Raw genomic sequence first — 17,668 nt, 5'->3', positions numbered from 1 at the left:
AAATGGCCGTTTCAGAAGAGAAACAAAATTATATAAATGAATTACAAGGTAATTTAATATGGATTTACTCTCAGCTCGGATTTAAGGATTCCAGAGTAAAAGGATTCAAAATTAGTTTAAACAGTTGATCTTTCTTTTCACACTTTCTTCCGATTCGCTTTCTCATTGTAACTTAAAATAAATGGAAAGGCATTCCAACTCTTTTCATGAATTCAGTACGTACCGGGGTACCGTATGTACCGGAAATCTATTTTATTTTGACTAACTTTTCTCTAATTAGCTTTCCCATTGTAATTTGAAAATGCATGGGAAAAAGTTTCCACTCTTTTCGTGGATTCAGGTCAAAACAGAGAGTAATTGTAATGCTCTTCAGACATATCGACCTCAATGCGACACAACTTTCCATGAAACAGAAATATTTGGATTGCCTGACTTAACTCAAAACAATTGGCACCAATTGTGACTATTACATTAATTAAAAATTTTAAAAGAAGCTTTTTTCAAATTCAATTTTCGTGTAACTTTCTGATCAACTAAATACAATTACATAACTCAACCAGAACAAGACTTTGCCAATGATTATTCGATTTATTTTATTTTGAGCTTAAAATCCAGTCAATTGTAATATAATTGCAACATAATCTGATTAAATTAAATCAGCAAAGTTGTGATTCGCAAATTGAAAGTTAATATTTTTACTTTATGTAAATATTGAACCACAACATCGATATATCGATAGTCTCAAAATCTGGACCAAAGAGTAACAAGAGAAACCAGAAAAACTGTAAACTTTAAATTGTTAAGTTGAAATTACGCTTTTATTAGCGTAATTTCAACTGTTTATTATGCTTATTAATATATACCTTTTGAACTAACCAGCACAAAACACCGCCTCCTCAAAGTCTCTAAATCACGAAATTCGCTCTTTTATCAAATTTTCTAACATTCTCTTTAAATTTGATTCAGATTCAGTTTATCTCCTCTCTTTTTCATTTTATTTGTTTTAATCATGTCTACACCATATTATGAAACAAGTGTTCAACACGTAAAAAGCTTGCAACTTTTCACTACAAGATTTATATCTTTTTTTCAAGATGCTAAAGATGGTCTTCTGGACTTAAAAATGGTAATTATATTTGATCTATTTTATCTGTTACGTATTGTTCTAATTATTATTTTCTCTCTTGAATATTCGTCTAACTAGGATGCTGATAGCTTAGCTGTCGTATTGGAACGAAATAGTAGTAACACTCGAGAAAAACATACTGCGAATAAAAAGCAATTTCCGAGAGGTAAAAAAGTTTACGGGTGCCCTTACGAATGTGGTTTTGTATGCAAACCAGGTGAGAAATACACAGTAACAAAGCACTTGAATGTGTTTGGTACGCTCAGAAAACCAAGTTGCCCTATAAGAAGAAAAATGGAAGTCGTGTGTAGAGATGGTACATGGACCAAATCGATAAAAGAGCCAGTGTTTTTAGGAACAGCAGTAACAGGAAGTGGTAGAGAAAAGGACAAAGTTTCATCTGAAATTACAGTTATGGCGTCAATGTCTAGAGGAAAAGATTATGCTTCTTTAGAGAAAGAAAATGAAAAAAAAGTTCCAGAAAAAACAAAAACTCCAAGTCGAGGCAGAATCGCAACCATTAATCAACAAAATAGAATAGCTGAAGGTCAAGATACTGCGAATCGTCCAGTGAATAACCGAGTGAATAGTAAGGTCACTATTCAAGACAAAGCATTGTTTGAATATCCTCATTTAATTGAAGACGTATTACAAGCTCTTGATAAATTGTGTTCGTTGCCGTCACGACGTGATTATTTCTTTCAATGGAATAAATATACAGGTTATGTTGATTTATTCGAAATCACAGATCCAAACATCGATCCTGTGAAATTCGATGGACCAAATGTCACAGATGTAAGTCTTATGTTCATTTTTATTTGTTCGTATCATTTATTTTTATTTTATTTTTGACAGTATTTTGCAAGACCTCGTATCATTAGCAGACCACAATTTGAAGCCTTTTTAAGACGCGAGATGTACGGTTCGGGAAAAGAAGCTGCTAAAGAGGCGCAAATAAAATATAGGTGCCCGTATTGTTTTATGCTTTCGCCGTGCAAGAGAACTATCGAACGTCACAGCCAGTCGCGAAAAGAGTACGGTAAATGGAGAGGACCTGCTTGTATAGTGAGGCGCCATAAAGAGCCTAATCCTAGTGGCATCTATGAATCTGAATGGCCGTGCCCGAAGAGAATCCCAATTATTGAAATTGATTGCAATATAATTTTAATATGGATTTACCCTCAGGTCGATATAAAGATTCCAGGAAACTGTCTGCGAGAGAAAAAAGGTTCAAAATTTGTTCGTCTAGACAGTTAGTCTCTCTTTCACACTTTCTCCCAATTTGCTTTCTCATGATAAACTAAAAGCAATGAGAAGGCATTTGACCTCTTTGCGTTAATTCAAACTAAAATAATTCATCTGAGTAATTGTTATACTCTTTGGACTAAATGCAAACAGCAAAACAAAAATACACTTGAATAAACTTAGTGACTTAATCCTCAATTTACTGTTCAAATAATTAGTCCACTTTAGCTACTTCCCCTGAAGAGAAAGGGCGAAGGAAAATCAAAATATTGAATTAAACTGCATAATCATCACATAACCAAAAGAAACTCTGCAAGCAATGCACCAAAAAATTAAACTGGATTACTTAAATTAATTAAATTACTTATTGATAAACAAATGATTTATATTTTGAAGAATAATGACAATTTTGTGAGATCAGAGTTTCACTGGATTTTCAATGTCTTTTTTTGATTAAAAATAAACATCTTTACAACACCTATTAATATACTGTTAAAAATTTGAACTTAGAATCTAATCAACGGTAGAATGAGTTTGGTTTTCAGCATAATTAATTGTTACCACCAGCAGTTGCGCTTCACAAATTGAAAGTTTAATATACTTTAGCGCGATATTGTACGCCACATTCGGTCGCGAAAAGAGTACGGTAAATGGAGAGGACCTGCTTGTATAGTGAGGCGCCATAAAGAGCCTAATTCTAGTGGAATCTATGACTCGAAATGGCGCTTTCAGAACTGAAACAAACTTATTGAAATTGATTGTAATGTAATTTTAATTCGACTGCCTCTCAGTTCGATATAAGGATTGCAGAAGAATCCTGTTTCCTAGGGAATCAAGTTTAAAATTTGTTTGTCTAGACAGTTTATTCTTGTTCTTTCACACTTCCGACTTAAAATGTCTGCGATCGGCTGACTGATCGCTCAACTGAAACGATTTGTGCTAATGTATGTGATTTGCGAACACTGATATGAGCTCAGAGTTACATCTAATGTTTTTTTTGCTCAAAAATAAACTTAATAAATAAACTCATCTTCTTTTTCCATCGACTATTGTCTTGTAGTATCCAATGGATTTTGATTCAAAATGGACTTTACCTTTCAATCCTTTAATAGCATTTTTGACTTTCCTCTTTTCCTCCATGTTTCTGCGTCGCTCATTGCTTCTCATCTTAGTTTGACTTTGCATCATTTCTTTTTTCTTGGCCATAAGCAATTTCCGTTCAATTTCATATCTGGTCTTTAATACTTCTCTTTTCTCAGGACGAGCAACCAGTTTCATTTCTCTCTCTTTCTCATTCATATTGGCGAGTCTCATCTGATCTTCTTCATCACCGATGAGGTTTTCATCAAAATCACCATTGAAACCTTCTGAATCTTCGTCCCTACCTCAGCTTAATTTTTCAATTCTTTCTCATCATCATGAGACACGTGAAACCTGTGAACGACCAGAAAATAACACAGACAGTAATGCCCAAGCTCAAAAAACTTTATTTACTTTTTCTATTCTTCTACTCGACTCTAAGAATTCCAGAGTAAAAGGATTCAAAATTAGTTTAAACAGTTGATCTTTCTTTTTCCCACTTTCTTCCGATTCGCTTTCTCATTGTAACTTAAAATAAATGAAAAGGCATTCCAACTCTTTTATGAATTCAGATCAAAACAATGAGTAATTGAAATACTCTGTGAGTCCATATTAAACATTAAAATCAATTGTTACTTTTAATAAAAAGATACAAAAACTTTAACGCTTGTAGGTTTAGGTCCAAGCAGCAAAAGCAAAAGTAAAAGACCTAATATCAATAAGTTAATGCAATTATCACATTAATACAAGACTTGAAACAAATGGGCAGAAACGTGTAAAAATGAATCTCTTTCAAATTTAGATTCTGTAGGTTTGTATGGACAGAAGAACTGAGTCCATTAGTAAGGTTTAAAAACTTCTCTGATGAACAGTTCTCGAGAAAATCCATTTCGAAGTTTCAACTTCGATCGCTTTTTATACAATTACGGAAGCAGATTACATCATAAAACCTATTTTACCAATTTAAATTTAGATGGCAAACCAGAAAATGCAATTATTTTGTCAAACAGAACTTTTATTTTTCTGTTAAACCGATTAGTTCGATTTTGATCTAAATCGATCTCTTTCTGCAATAGTAAGATTTATCGAGCTGAAACTTATTGTTAGTCCATAACATTTTGTTTGTTCATATCATGGACTAAATACTTTTATCAATTTAATAACAGTTTTCTTGATTTTGGTCATTCGTTTTAAAACTTTGAGACTCAATATTTCGAGAATGGCATAACTTACAATCATTATTCTTTCATAAATCTAATCCTTTACTAACTAATAATGCAATCAGATCAAATTATGTCCCATTATCGTGTTTGGAACATATCTTTTGGCTTTTAAATGGTCGAGAAACAACTTATTTATCAAACTAAACTCATATTAATGCATATCTTGGTAAATAAAGCATTTTTCTGGTTAAACTGAAATGTATTATGTAAAAAGAACTGCCAAAGACGCGAAAATTTAATAATGAATATCCTTTTAGCGCATATTATCTTTGTTTGAGTAACCATTTGCCTTTAAAAGCAAGTATAAAATTTTGTGACATAATAGTAAAATGCTTTATAATAATAAACCTTATTTGTAAGTTCTCGAATAATTAAGTATTTCAATATTCAATACAAAGTCTAATAGTCGGCAAGAGAATGGTGATTGTAGGTGGTACCAATCTCGAAATATTGAGTCTCAAAGTTTTGAGGCAAATTGACGAAATCAAGAGCACTGTTGTTACCTTGAATGAAGTATTCAATCCAAAAGATGCACCAACAGTGTTTACACATGCATGATGAGTTTAAGCTTTTTAACTCTTTCAGTCTCCCAGTAACATCGATTTAACAGAAAATCGCACTTTTTTGTTTTACGAAATAAAGACTGGACAAAAGGCGATCTAAGTTTCAACTTTGACTTCGATTTTCTAGAAAACTGTCCATCGTATAAATTATTTAGTAGCACCAATATACTCGGTTTCTATGTCCCTACAAACCCACCAAGTCTCAACACTTAACTTAAATTTTCGCGTCTTTGGCAGTTCTTTTTACATAATACATTTCAGTTTAACCAGAAAAATGCTTTATTTACCAAGATATGCATTAATATGAGTTTAGTTTGATAAATAAGTTGTTTCTCGACCATTTAAAAGCCAAAAGTTATGTTCCAAACACGCTAATGGGACATAATTTGATCTGATTGCATTATTAGTTAGTAAAGGATTAGATTTATGAAAGAATAATGATTGTAAGTTATGCCATTCTCGAAATATTGAGTCTCAAAGTTTTAAAACGAATGACCAAAATCAAGAAAACTGTTATTAAATTGATAAAAGTATTTAGTCCATGATATGAACAAACAAAATGTTATGGACTAACAATAAGTTTCAGCTCGATAAATCTTACTATTGCAGAAAGAGATCGATTTAGATCAAAATCGAACTAATCGGTTTAACAGAAAAATAAAAGTTCTGTTTGACAAAATAATTGCATTTTCTGGTTTGCCATCTAAATTTAAATTGGTAAAATAGGTTTTATGATGTAATCTGCTTCCGTAATTGTATAAAAAGCGATCGAAGTTGAAACTTCGAAATGGATTTTCTCGAGAACTGTTCATCAGAGAAGTTTTTAAACCTTACTAATGGACTCAGTTCTTCTGTCCATACAAACCTACAGAATCTAAATTTGAAAGAGATTCATTTTTACACGTTTCTGCCCATTTGTTTCAAGTCTTGTATTAATGTGATAATTGCATTAACTTATTGATATTAGGTCTTTTACTTTTGCTTTTGCTGCTTGGACCTAAACCTACAAGCGTTAAAGTTTTTGTATCTTTTTATTAAAAGTAACAATTGATTTTAATGGCTAATATGGACTCACACTCAGCCTGTATAAGTATTCAGAAGACTGTTTCCGAGAGGAAAAAGATTCAAAATTAGTTTGTTAAAACAATTGATCTTTCTTTTTCCCACTTTCTTCCGATTCGCTTTCTCATTGTAACTTAAAATAAATGGAAAGGCATTTCAACTCTTTTATGAATTCTGATCAAAACAATGAGTAATTGAAATACTGTTTGGACCGTATTTAACAAAAATTTCATTGCATTTTGACTAACTTTGCACTCTTTCCTCCAAATAGCTTTCCCATTGGAAATTGAAAAGGGATTGAATGGGAAGAGGATTACACTCTTTTCATGGATTCAGGTCTTGGTTCGTGTTTTCGTGGAAACAGACAGTGATTTCAAACTCTTCAGACTAATTTAAATTAACAGGGAAATAAAAATATAGACTTAAAGAGTGATTCAATTTGCTAATAAGCTTTATTTATTATGATTAAGCATCTTTTGTCGTTGATAAATATTTTTGAACTAAAAGCGCAAATCGACCTCAATGCGACACAACTTTCCATGAAACAGAAATATTTGGATTGGCTGACTAAAACTATGGCTGATTATAAAACAGTTTGCACTAATTGTGACCATTACATTGACTCAAAATTTTAGCAGAAGCTTTTTTCAAACTCTATTTCGTGCAAACTTTCTGATCAACTAAATAAAATTAAATAACTCAACCAGAACAAGACTTTGCCAATGATTATTAGATTTACTTTATTTTGAACTTAAATCCATCCTTTCCAATCAATTGAAATATAATTGCAACATAATCTGATTAAATTAAATCAGCAAAGTTGCGATTCGCAAATTGAAAGTTGATATTTTTCACTTTAAGAAATATTGAAAACCAGCATCGATATATCGATAGCCTCAAAACGATTTGGACCAATGAGTAAGATAACAAGAGAAACCAGAAAAACTGTAAACTTTGGATTGTCAAGTTGTTTCTCGTTCTTTTATTTTACCATTTGGACTAAAGAGTATTACAACTATTGATATATTAATAAACAGAGTAATATATTTATAAACAGTGATATTACTCTTTGCTTTGGACTGACCAGCATAAAACCCCGCCTACTCAACGGTTAGTCTCTAAATCTCAGATTTCGATTTTCACATTCTTATTCAACATTCAAATTCAATTTGATTTATATTTATAATAGTTTATTTCTTCTCTTTTTCATTTTATTTGTTTTAATCATGTCTGAGTCTAATGCTGAAACAAGTGTTCAAGAAGAAAGATTGGGACTTTTGACTACAAGATTTATATCCCTCTTACAAGACGCTAAAGATGGTCTTCTGGATTTAAAAATGGTAATTATGTTTTAGTCTATTTATCTGTTCATATTGTTCTAATTATCAATTTCTCTCTTCAATATTCGTTTAATTAGGGTGCTGATATCTTATCTGTTGTATTGGAAGGAAATAATTGTAACACTCGAGAAAAAAATAAAATTTTGAAATTGAAGGAAGAATTGCAAGATTTAAAAAATAAAGAAATAGCAATTGATTTGAATTATGCCTTAGAGAAGCAAGAAGACGATTGTCAAGATGTTGGAGGTAAAGCACAAGAAAACGATGAAGCTATGGAAGAAGGTGATTTAGATGACAATAATAAAACAAGAGTGACATCAGCTCAACCTACAAGACAATTACCTCCTCGTAAAGCTGCTCACCGTCATCCTTTTATCCAATCGCCCCATGAAAAAGTAAATGAAAATCTAGCAGATCAAGATGTCGATTTAGAGGAAAATGAAGATTATTTTAACCCAGAAGAGCCAGAAGGTGGGAACGAAGCTGCTGGAGATAAAGCAGAAGACAATGATGAAGCTATGGAAGAAGATGACTCAGATGACAATAATAAAACAAAAGAAATATCAGCTCAACCTACAGGACAATTATCTCCTCGTAAAGCTGCTCAACGCTACCTAGTTAAAAATAAGAAAAATAGTAATAAAAAGAAGGGCTCTCCAAAAGAAAGAGCAACAGTAAGTGGACGTGGTAAAGAGCAAAAAGAAAACACAAAAACTAGGAGTCGAGGTAGAATTTCCACCTTAAATCAGCAAACTAACACAACTAAAAGCCAAAATACTGAAAATCATCCAGTTAATAATCCAGTGCATAGTCGGGTCACTATTCAAGAAAAAGTATTCTTCGAATATCCGCATTTAATTGAAGACGTATTACAAGCTCTTGATAAATTGTGCTCGTTGCCTTCACGACGTGATTATTTCTTTCAATGGAATAAATATACAGGTTATGTTGATTTATTCGAAATCACAGACCCAAACATTGATCCTGAAAAATTCGATGGATCTAATGTCACAGATGTAAGTCTTATGTTTATTTAATTTGTTCGTATTATTGATTTTTATTTTATTTTTTCTGTCAGAATTTTGCAAGGCCTCGTATCATTAGCAGACCACAATTTGAAGCCTTTCTGAGACGCGAGATGTACGGTTTGAGAAAAGAAGCTGCTGTGGATGCAGAAGTAAAGTATAGGTGCCCGTATTGTTTTAGGCGTTTTTCATCCAATCGTGCTATCGATACCCACAATCGTGCGCGAAAAAAGAAGGGTGAATGGAGAAGACCTTCTTGTTCAGTGAGGTGCCATAAAGAGCCTAATCCTAATGGAATTTACGAATCGAAATGGCCGTGGCAGAAGAGGAACTCAATTATTGAAATTGATTGCAAAGTAATTTTAATATGGATTTACTCTCAGCTTAAAATGCAGATTCCAGGATACAGTTTTCGAAATCTAAAAGGTTAAAAATTTGTTCATCTAGACAGTTAGCTCTTTCACACTTTCTTCCAATTTGCTTTCTCATGCATCAACTTAAAATGCATGGGAAGGCATTTTATCTCTTTTCGTTAATTCAAACCAAAGTAATTCATCAGAGTAATTATAATACACTTTGGACTGAATGCAATAAAAAGCAAAACAAAAATACACTTGAATAAACTTGAAGAGTGACTTAATTTGCAATTTACAGTTCAAACAATTAGTCCTCTGTTATGAATCGTCCTAAATTACAGGATATCTAGGCTAACGGAAAATCAAAATATACAGAATTAAACTGCATAACATCACACAATTAAAAGAAACTATACAATCAACTAGTTAAAACCTAAATTGAAAAAATTTACTTATTGATAAATAAATGATTTATATTTTGAAGAACACTGAGATCAGAGTTTCACTGTATTTCCAATGTCTTTTTTTATTAAAAATAAACATTTTTGCATCATCGACTAATCGATTGACTGTTAAAAACTTGAACTCAGCATCTAATCAATGGTGGAAAGAGTCCGGTTTTCAGCATAATTAATTGCTACAAAGCAGCTAATTGAAAGTTATAATCTTTTACCGTCCAGGCATAATATCGTACGTCACATTCAGTCGCTAAAAGAGTACGGTAAATGGAGAAGACCTCCTTGTTTAGTGAGGCGCCTAAACGAGTTTAATCTTAGTGGAATCTATGAATCGAAATAGCCGTTCCAGAAGAATAAACTAATTTTTGAATTCGACTGCCTCTCAGTTCGAGATAAGGATTCCAGAAGAATCCTGTTTCCTAGGGAAAATATTAGTTTAAAATTTGTTTGTCTAGAAAGTTGATTCCTGCTCTTTCACACTTTCAAGTTAAAATGTCTACGATCACCTGACTGATCGCTCAACTGAAACGGTTTGTGCTAATGTATGCGTTGATTTTCGAATGCTGATATGAGTTACATCCAATGTTTTTTTTCGGTCAAAACATCTTTTTCCATCGACTATTGTCTGCAGTATCCATTGGATTTTGATTCAAAATAGACTTTACCGTTCAATCGAATAATATTAATGGAATCTATGAATCGAAATGGCCGTTGCATGAGAGAATCCCAATTATTGAAATTGATTGCAATGATATTTTAATAAGGATTTACTCTCAGCTTAATATAAGGATCCCAGGAAACTGTTTGCGGAACGAAAAGGTTCAAAATTTGTTCGTCTAGACAATTGATCTTTCTCTTCATTGCTTTCAATTCGCTTTCTCATTTAAACTTAAAATGTCTTTCATTTTCTTTCAACTACAAATTTGTACTGATTGCGATTATTTCGTTGATTAATGTTTTGGCTAAGACTGTCACAAGTCAGAGTTACATGATATAATATAATAGACATAACTTATACTTTACTATCTGCACCAAAAATCATTCTCATCGAAGCACGCGTGAAACATCTAAAAAACATTTCCAATGTTAGTTCTATTTAAATGCCTAAATTTCCTTCTTATGGTCTTCATAGGTCATGTTTCGATTCGCCAAATAATCTTTTCATAACTAAGAGCTCGCAAGTCAACAAAAGAATTTATTAATACAAACAGCAAAAGCAATAGCAAAAGACTAACATTTTAAATAGCAATAAGTTAATAACATCATCACATTTATACAAGAATTGAGACAAATGGGCGAAAACGTGTAAAAATGCATTTCGTCCAAATTTAGACTGTGTTAGTTTGTAAAGACAGAAAAACTGAGTCCATTTTTAAGATTTAAAAGCTTCTCGGGTGAACAGTTTTCGAGGAAATCCATTTCAAAGTTTCAACTTCGATCGCTTTTTGTACAATAGCGGAAGCAGCTTTGATCATAAAACTCATTTTAACGATGTAAATTTAGATGGCGAACCAGAAAATGCAATTATTTCGTGAGACAGAACTTTTATTTTTCTGTTAAACCGATTAGTTCGATTTTGATCTAAACCGATCTCTTTCTGCAATAGTAAGATTTATCGAGCTGAAACTTATTGTTAGTCGATAACATTTGATGGTTCATATCATGGACTAAATACTTTTATCAATTTAATAACAGTTTTCTTGATTTTGGTCATTCGTTTTAAAACTTTGAGACTCAATATTTCGAGAATGGCATAACTTACAATCATTATTCTTTCATAAATCTAATCCTTTACTAACTAATAATGCAATCAGATCAAATTATGTCCCATTAGCGTGTTTGGAACATAACTTTTGGCTTTTAAATGGTCGAGAAACAACTTATTTATCAAACTAAACTCATTTTATTCATTCTCTTGGTAAATAAAGCATTTTTCTGGTTAAACTTAAAAGTATAATGTAAAAAGAACTGTCAAAGACGCGAAAATTTAAGTTAAGTTTTGAAACTTGGTGGGTTTGTAGGGACATGGAAACTGAGTCTATTGCTGCTATTAAATAATTTATACGATGGACAGTTTTCTAGGAAAATCGAAGTCAAAGTTAAAACTTCGATCGCCTTTTGTCCAGCAATGGAAGCGGATTTTTCCATCAAACATATTTCAACAATATAACTGTTGATGACCAACCATAAAATGCACTTATTTTGACAAATAACGCTTTCTTTTTTTCGTAAAACAAATAAGTTCGATTTTCTGTTAAATCGATGTTACTGGGAGACTGAAAGAGTTAAAAAGCTTAAACTCATCATGCATGTGTAAATACTGTTGGTGCATCTTGTGGATTGAATATTTTATTCAAGGTAACAACAGTTCTCTTGATTTCGTCAAATTTGCCTCAAAACTTTGAGACTCAATATTTCGAGATTGGTACCATCTACAAGCACCAATCTCTTGCCAACTATTTGACTTTGCTATGGACTATAATAGAACATGACTCGTTACACAATAAAATCTCAGCTAATTCATTTAATAATGAATATCCTCCTAACGCATATTATTTTTGTTTGAGTAACCATTTGCCTTTAAAAGCAAGTATAAAATTTTGTAACATGATTAATAAAATGCTATAACTTTATTTGTAGGTGCTTGAATAATTAAGTATTTCCACATTTTATAGTTCATAGCAAAATCTCATTTTCGGTCAATGAATGAAGACTTTTGATTCTACTATTATCGAATTATCGAGTCTCAAAGTTTTTAGGTTAATGGCCAAAATCAAGAGAACTGCTGTTAAAGTGGCAAAAGTATACAATCCATGATGTGAAAAAATCATTTTTATCGACAAATACTAAGTTTCAGCTCTCGAACTCTTATAGTTATCAAAAAAAGTTCATTTGAATGAAAATCGAACTTATTTGTTTTACGAAAAGAAGAAAGCGTGATTTCTCAAAATAAGTACATTTTATGCTGGGTCATCAACAGTTATATTGTTGAGCTATGTTTCATGAAAAAATCTGCTTCCATTGCTAGACAAAAGGCGATCGAAGTTTCAACTTTGACTTCGATTTTCTTGAAAACTGTCCATCGTATAAATTATTTAATAGCAGCAATGGACTCAGTTTCTATGTCCCTACAAACCCACCAAGTTTCAACATTTAACTCTAATTTTCGCGTCTTTGGTAGTAATTTTTTACATTGTACTTTTGAGTTTAACCAGAAAATGCTTTATTCACCAAGATATTAAATAAGATGAGTATAGTTTGTTGAATAAGTTGTTTCTCGACCATTTAAAAGCCAAAAGATATGTTCCAAACACGCTAATGGGACATAATTTGATTGGATTGCATTATTAATTAGTAAAGAATTAGATTTATGAAAGAATGATGATTGTAAGTTATGGCATTCTCGAAAAATTGAGTCGAAAAGTTTTAAGACGAATGGCCAAAATCAAGAAAACTGTTTTTAAATTGATAAAAGTATTTAGTCCATGATATTAACTAACAAATGTTATGGATTAACAATAAGTTACAGCTCGATAAATTATACTATCGCTGAAAGAGATCGGTTTAGATCAAAATTGAACATCTTTGAACATATCGGTTTAACGGAAGAATAAAAGTTCTGTTTCACGAAATAGTTGCCTTTTCTGATTCGCCATCTAAATGCACATCGGTAAAATAAGTTTTATGATCAAATGTGCTTCCGTAATTGCACAAAAAGTGGTCAAAGATTAAAGTTCGAACTCAATTTTCCAGAGAACTGTTCATCAGATAAGTTTTTAAGCTTTACAAATGGACTCAGTTCTTCTGTCGCTCAAACCGAAAGAGTCTAAATTTTACAGAAATCCATTTTTACGCGTTTTCGCCGATTTGTTTCAATTCTTGTATAAATGTAAAAATTGTATCAAATTATTGCTATTTTGTCTTTTACTCTTGCTTTCGCTGTTTGGACCTAAACCTTCAAACGTAAAAGTTTTTGTATCTTTTTAGTAATAACTCCATTGATTTCAATGTCGCAGAAGACTGTTTTTGAGGGGAAAAAGATTCAAAATATGTTTTTTTGAACAGTTGATCTTGCTCTTTTACACTTTCTTCCGATTTGCTTTCTCATTTTAGCTACAAATGGATGGAAAAGCGTTTCAACTCTTTTATGAATTCAGATCAAAACAGAGAGTTATTGTATTGTTCTTCAGACTGAATAAAATAAACAGGGAAACAAAAATATAGACTTGAAGAGCGACTCAATGTGCAAATAACCTTTATTTAATCAAGCATCTTTTGTCATTGATAAATATCGTTCAACTAAAGCGCGAATCGACCTCAACGCGACACAACTTTTTTATGAAACAAAAATTATACGATTGCCTGACTTTTCTTAAAACAATTGGCACTTATTGTGACTATTGCATTGATTAAAAAATTTTAAAAAAGCTTTTTTCAAATTTAATTTTCGTGCAAAACTTTTTGATTAATAAATACAATTATAACATCGCTCAACCAGAAAAAGACTTTAAAAGCAGCTATCCAAAGGAACGAAACACAAAGTTTATGATAAATTAACCATCAAAAATTGAATTTATAATATGTCTAGTCGAAGACTCTATTAGGTCAGATTTGCACTGAATTTTCAGCGGTTTTTGTTTAAAATAAACATTTTTTGCCAATGATCATTCGATTTAATTTATTTTGAACTTAAAATTTAATCAATTTAAACATAATTGCAACATAATCTGAGCAAATTGTTTAAATCAGCAAAGTTGCGATTCGCAAATTGAAAGTTAATATTTTTCAATTTAAGAAATATTGAAAACCAACATCGATATATCGATAGCCTCAAAACGATTTGGACCAAAGAGTAAGATAACAAGAGAAACCAGAAAAACTGTAAACTTTAGAGTCTCAAGTTGTTTCACGTTTATTTTACCATTTGGACTAAAGAGTATAACAACAATTAATATATTTATATTAATAAACAGAGTAATATATTCATAAACAGTTATATTACTCTTTGCTTTGGACTGAAAAGCATAAAACCCCACCTACTCAACGGTTAGTCTCTAAATCTCAGATTTCGATTTTTTACCAAATTTTTTTAACATTCTCTTTCAATTTGTTTTTATTTAGTTTATTTCTTCTCTTTATCATTTTATTTGTTTTAATCATGTCAGAGTCTAATGCTGAAACAAGTGTTCAATGCAAAGAAAGATTGGGACTTTTGACTACAAGATTTATATCTCTTTTACAAGACGCTAAAGATGGTCTTCTGGATTTAAAAATGGTAATTATGTTTTAGTCTATTTATCTGTTCATATTGTTCTAATTATCAATTTCTCTCTTCAATATTCGTTTAATTAGGGTGCTGATATCTTATCTGTTGTATTGGAAGGAAATAATTGTAACACTCGAGAAAAAAATAAAATTTTGAAATTGAAGGAAGAATTGCAAGATTTAAAAAATAAAGAAATAGCAATTGATTTGAATTATGCCTTAGAGAAGCAAGAAGACGATTGTCAAGATGTTGGAGGTAAAGCACAAGAAAACGATGAAGCTATGGAAGAAGGTGATTTAGATGACAATAATAAAACAAGAGTGACATCAGCTCAACCTACAAGGCAATTGCCTCCTCGTAAAGCTGCTCACCGTCATCTATTCAACCAATCGCGGCATGAAAAGGTAAATGAAAATTTAGATGATCAAGATGTCGATTTAGAGGAAAATGAAGATTATTTTAACCCAGAAGAGCCAGAAGGTGGGAACGAAGCTGCTGGAGATAAAGCAGAAGACAATGATGAAGCTATGGAAGAAGATGACTCAGATGACAATAATAAAACAAAAGAAATATCAGCTCAACCTACAGGACAATTATCTCTTCGTAAAGTTGCTCAACGCCGCCTTGTCATTCGGTCGCGGAACCTTGTTAAAAATCAGAACAATAGTATTAATAAAAAGGCATCTCCAAAAGAAAGACCAACAGTAATAGGACGTGGTAAAGAGCAAAAAGAAAACACAAAAACTAGGAGTCGAGGTAGAATTTCAACCTTAAATCAACAAAATCACGAATTTAGAAGCCAAGATACTGAAAATTACCCAGTTAATAACCGAGTGCATAGTCGGGTCAGTATTCAAGACAACGCGTTCGAATGTCATGATATAATTGAAGACGTTTTACAAGCTCTTGATAAATTGTGTTCGTTGCCTTCACGACGTGATTATTTCTTTCAATGGGATAAATATACAGGTTATGTTGATTTATTCGAAATCACAGATCCAAACATCGATCCTGTGAAATTCGATGGACCAAATGTCACAGATGTAAGTCTTATGTTCATTTTTATTTGTTCGTATCATTTATTTTTATTTTATTTTTTCTATCAGCATTTTTCAAATCCTCGTACCATTTGCAGACCACAATTTGAAGCCTTTCTAAGACGCGAGATGTACGGTTTGAGAAAAGAAGCTGCTAAAGATGCAGAAGTAAAGTATAGGTGCCCGTATTGTTTTATGCGTTGTTCGTCCAAGCGTGCTATCTTACGCCACAATAGTTCGCGAAAAATGTACGGTGAATGGAGAAGACCTTCTTGTTCAGTGAGGTGCCATAAAGAGCCTAATCCTAATGGAATTTACGAATCGAAATGGCCGTGTCAGAAGAGGACCCCAATTATTGAAATTGATTGCAAAGTAATTGTAATATGGATTTACTCTCAGCTTAATATAAAGATTCCAAGAAACTGTTTGCGAAAGAAAAAGGTTCAAAATTTGTTCATCTAGACAGTTAGCTCTTTCATACTTTCTTCCGATTCGCTTTCTCATGATAACTCAAAATGCATGGGAAGGCATTTTATCTCTCTAGTCAATTCAAATCAAAATAATTCATCAGAGTAATTTTAATACTCTTTGGACTAAATGCAATAAAAAGCAAAACAAAAATACACTTGAATAAACTCGAAGAGTGACTTAATTTGCAATTTACAGTTCAAACAATTAGTCCACTCTAATGACTCGCCCTGAAGTAAAGGGTAGCAAGGCTAACGGAAAATCAAAATATACAGAATTAAACTGCATAACATCACATAAACAAAAAGAAATATGCAAGCAACTAATCAAAAAATTAAATTGAAAATATTCACTTATTGGTAAATAAATTATTTATATTTTGAACACTGCGATCAGAGTTTCACTGTATTTCCAATGTCTTTTTTTGATTAAAAATATACATCTTTGCATCACCGACTAATCGATTAACTGTTAAAAATTTGAACTTAGCATCTAATCAATGGTGGAAAGAGTCCGGTTTTCAGTATAATTAATTGCTACAACGCAGCTAATTGAAAGTTAATATTCTTTTACCGTCCAGGCATAATATCGTACGTCACATTCAGTCGCGAGAAGAGTACGGTAAATGGAGAAGACCTTCTTGTTTAGTGAGGCGCCTAAACGAGCCTAATCCTAGTGGAATCTATGAATCGAAATGGCCGTTCCAGAAGAGAAAACTAATAAAATTGATTGCAATCAAATTTTAATTGTTACCACCAGCAGTCGCGCTTCACAAATTGAAAGTTTAATATACTTTAGCGCGATATTGTACGCCACATTCGGTCGCGAAAAGAGTACGGTAAATGGGAAAGACTTTCTCGTTTAGCAAGGTGCCAAAAAGAGGCTAATCCTAGTGGAATCTATGACTCGAAATGGCGCTTTCAGAACTGAAACAAACTTATTGAAATTGATTGTAATGTAATTTTAATTTGGCTTCCCTCTCAGTTCGATATAAGGATTGCAGAAGAATCCTGTTTCCTAGGGAATCAAGTTTAAAATTTGTTTGTGGAGACAGTTGACTCCTGCTCTTTCACACTTCCAAGTTGAAATGTCTACGATCGACTGACTGATCGTTCAACTGAAACGATTTGCGCTATAATTTGCAAACACTGATATGAGCTCAGAGTTACATCTAATGTTTTTTTCGGTCAAAATCTTTTTCCATCGACTATTGTCTTGCAGTACCCAATGGATTTTGATTCAAAATAGACTTTACCTTTCAATCAAAAATATTGATGGAATCTATGAATCGAAATGACCGTTCCAGCTGAGAAAACCAATGATTGAAATTGATTGCAATGATATTTTAATATGGATTTTCTTTCAGCTCGATATAAGGATTTCAGGGAACTGTTTGCGAGAGAAAAAAGTTTCAAAATT

The 17,668-nt window shown here is 32.1% G+C and overlaps 3 protein-coding genes across 5 annotated transcripts; all 3 read left to right on the top strand.

The window, feature by feature from the left end:
- Window positions 1-705: 705 nt before the first annotated feature.
- LOC149094724 (uncharacterized) lies at window positions 706-2,569 on the top strand. The gene is made up of 3 exons (XM_089265851.1): window positions 706-1,126; window positions 1,205-1,921; window positions 1,982-2,569. The coding sequence occupies exons 1-3, from the start codon at window positions 1,010-1,012 to the stop codon at window positions 2,381-2,383; spliced, it is 1,236 nt and encodes a 411-aa protein (XP_089121977.1). The 5' UTR covers window positions 706-1,009; the 3' UTR covers window positions 2,384-2,569.
- Window positions 2,570-7,214: 4,645 nt separating this feature from the next.
- On the top strand, window positions 7,215-9,577 carry LOC107360672 (uncharacterized). Of its 2 annotated transcripts, XM_089270099.1 has the most exons (4): window positions 7,215-7,409; window positions 7,489-7,639; window positions 7,717-8,655; window positions 8,718-9,577. In XM_089270099.1, exons 2-4 carry the CDS (start codon window positions 7,526-7,528, stop codon window positions 9,093-9,095), a joined length of 1,431 nt encoding a protein of 476 aa, XP_089126225.1. In that variant the 5' UTR covers window positions 7,215-7,409; window positions 7,489-7,525; the 3' UTR covers window positions 9,096-9,577. The 2 variants fall into 2 exon arrangements, with proteins under 2 accessions (XP_089126225.1, XP_089126226.1); XM_089270100.1 differs by lacking the exon at window positions 7,215-7,409 and having other exon boundaries at window positions 7,416-7,639.
- Window positions 9,578-14,316: 4,739 nt separating this feature from the next.
- Window positions 14,317-16,633, top strand: LOC107359258 (uncharacterized). 2 transcript variants are annotated; one of them, XM_089265849.1, is made up of 4 exons: window positions 14,317-14,524; window positions 14,644-14,753; window positions 14,831-15,787; window positions 15,851-16,633. In XM_089265849.1, exons 2-4 carry the CDS (start codon window positions 14,751-14,753, stop codon window positions 16,241-16,243), a joined length of 1,353 nt encoding a protein of 450 aa, XP_089121975.1. In that variant the 5' UTR covers window positions 14,317-14,524; window positions 14,644-14,750; the 3' UTR covers window positions 16,244-16,633. The 2 variants fall into 2 exon arrangements, with proteins under 2 accessions (XP_089121975.1, XP_089121974.1); XM_089265848.1 differs by having other exon boundaries at window positions 14,600-14,753.
- Window positions 16,634-17,668: the final 1,035 nt, after the last annotated feature.

The sequence above is a fragment of the Tetranychus urticae genome, chromosome 1 (assembly GCF_039701765.1).
Source record: "Tetranychus urticae isolate SD_2017Ah chromosome 1, NJAU_TeUrti_SD_1.0, whole genome shotgun sequence".
Taxonomy (NCBI): Eukaryota; Metazoa; Arthropoda; class Arachnida; order Trombidiformes; family Tetranychidae; genus Tetranychus; species Tetranychus urticae.
The sequence above is the reverse complement of the archived record's forward strand: the minus strand, read 5'-3'. Positions and strand labels throughout refer to the sequence as shown.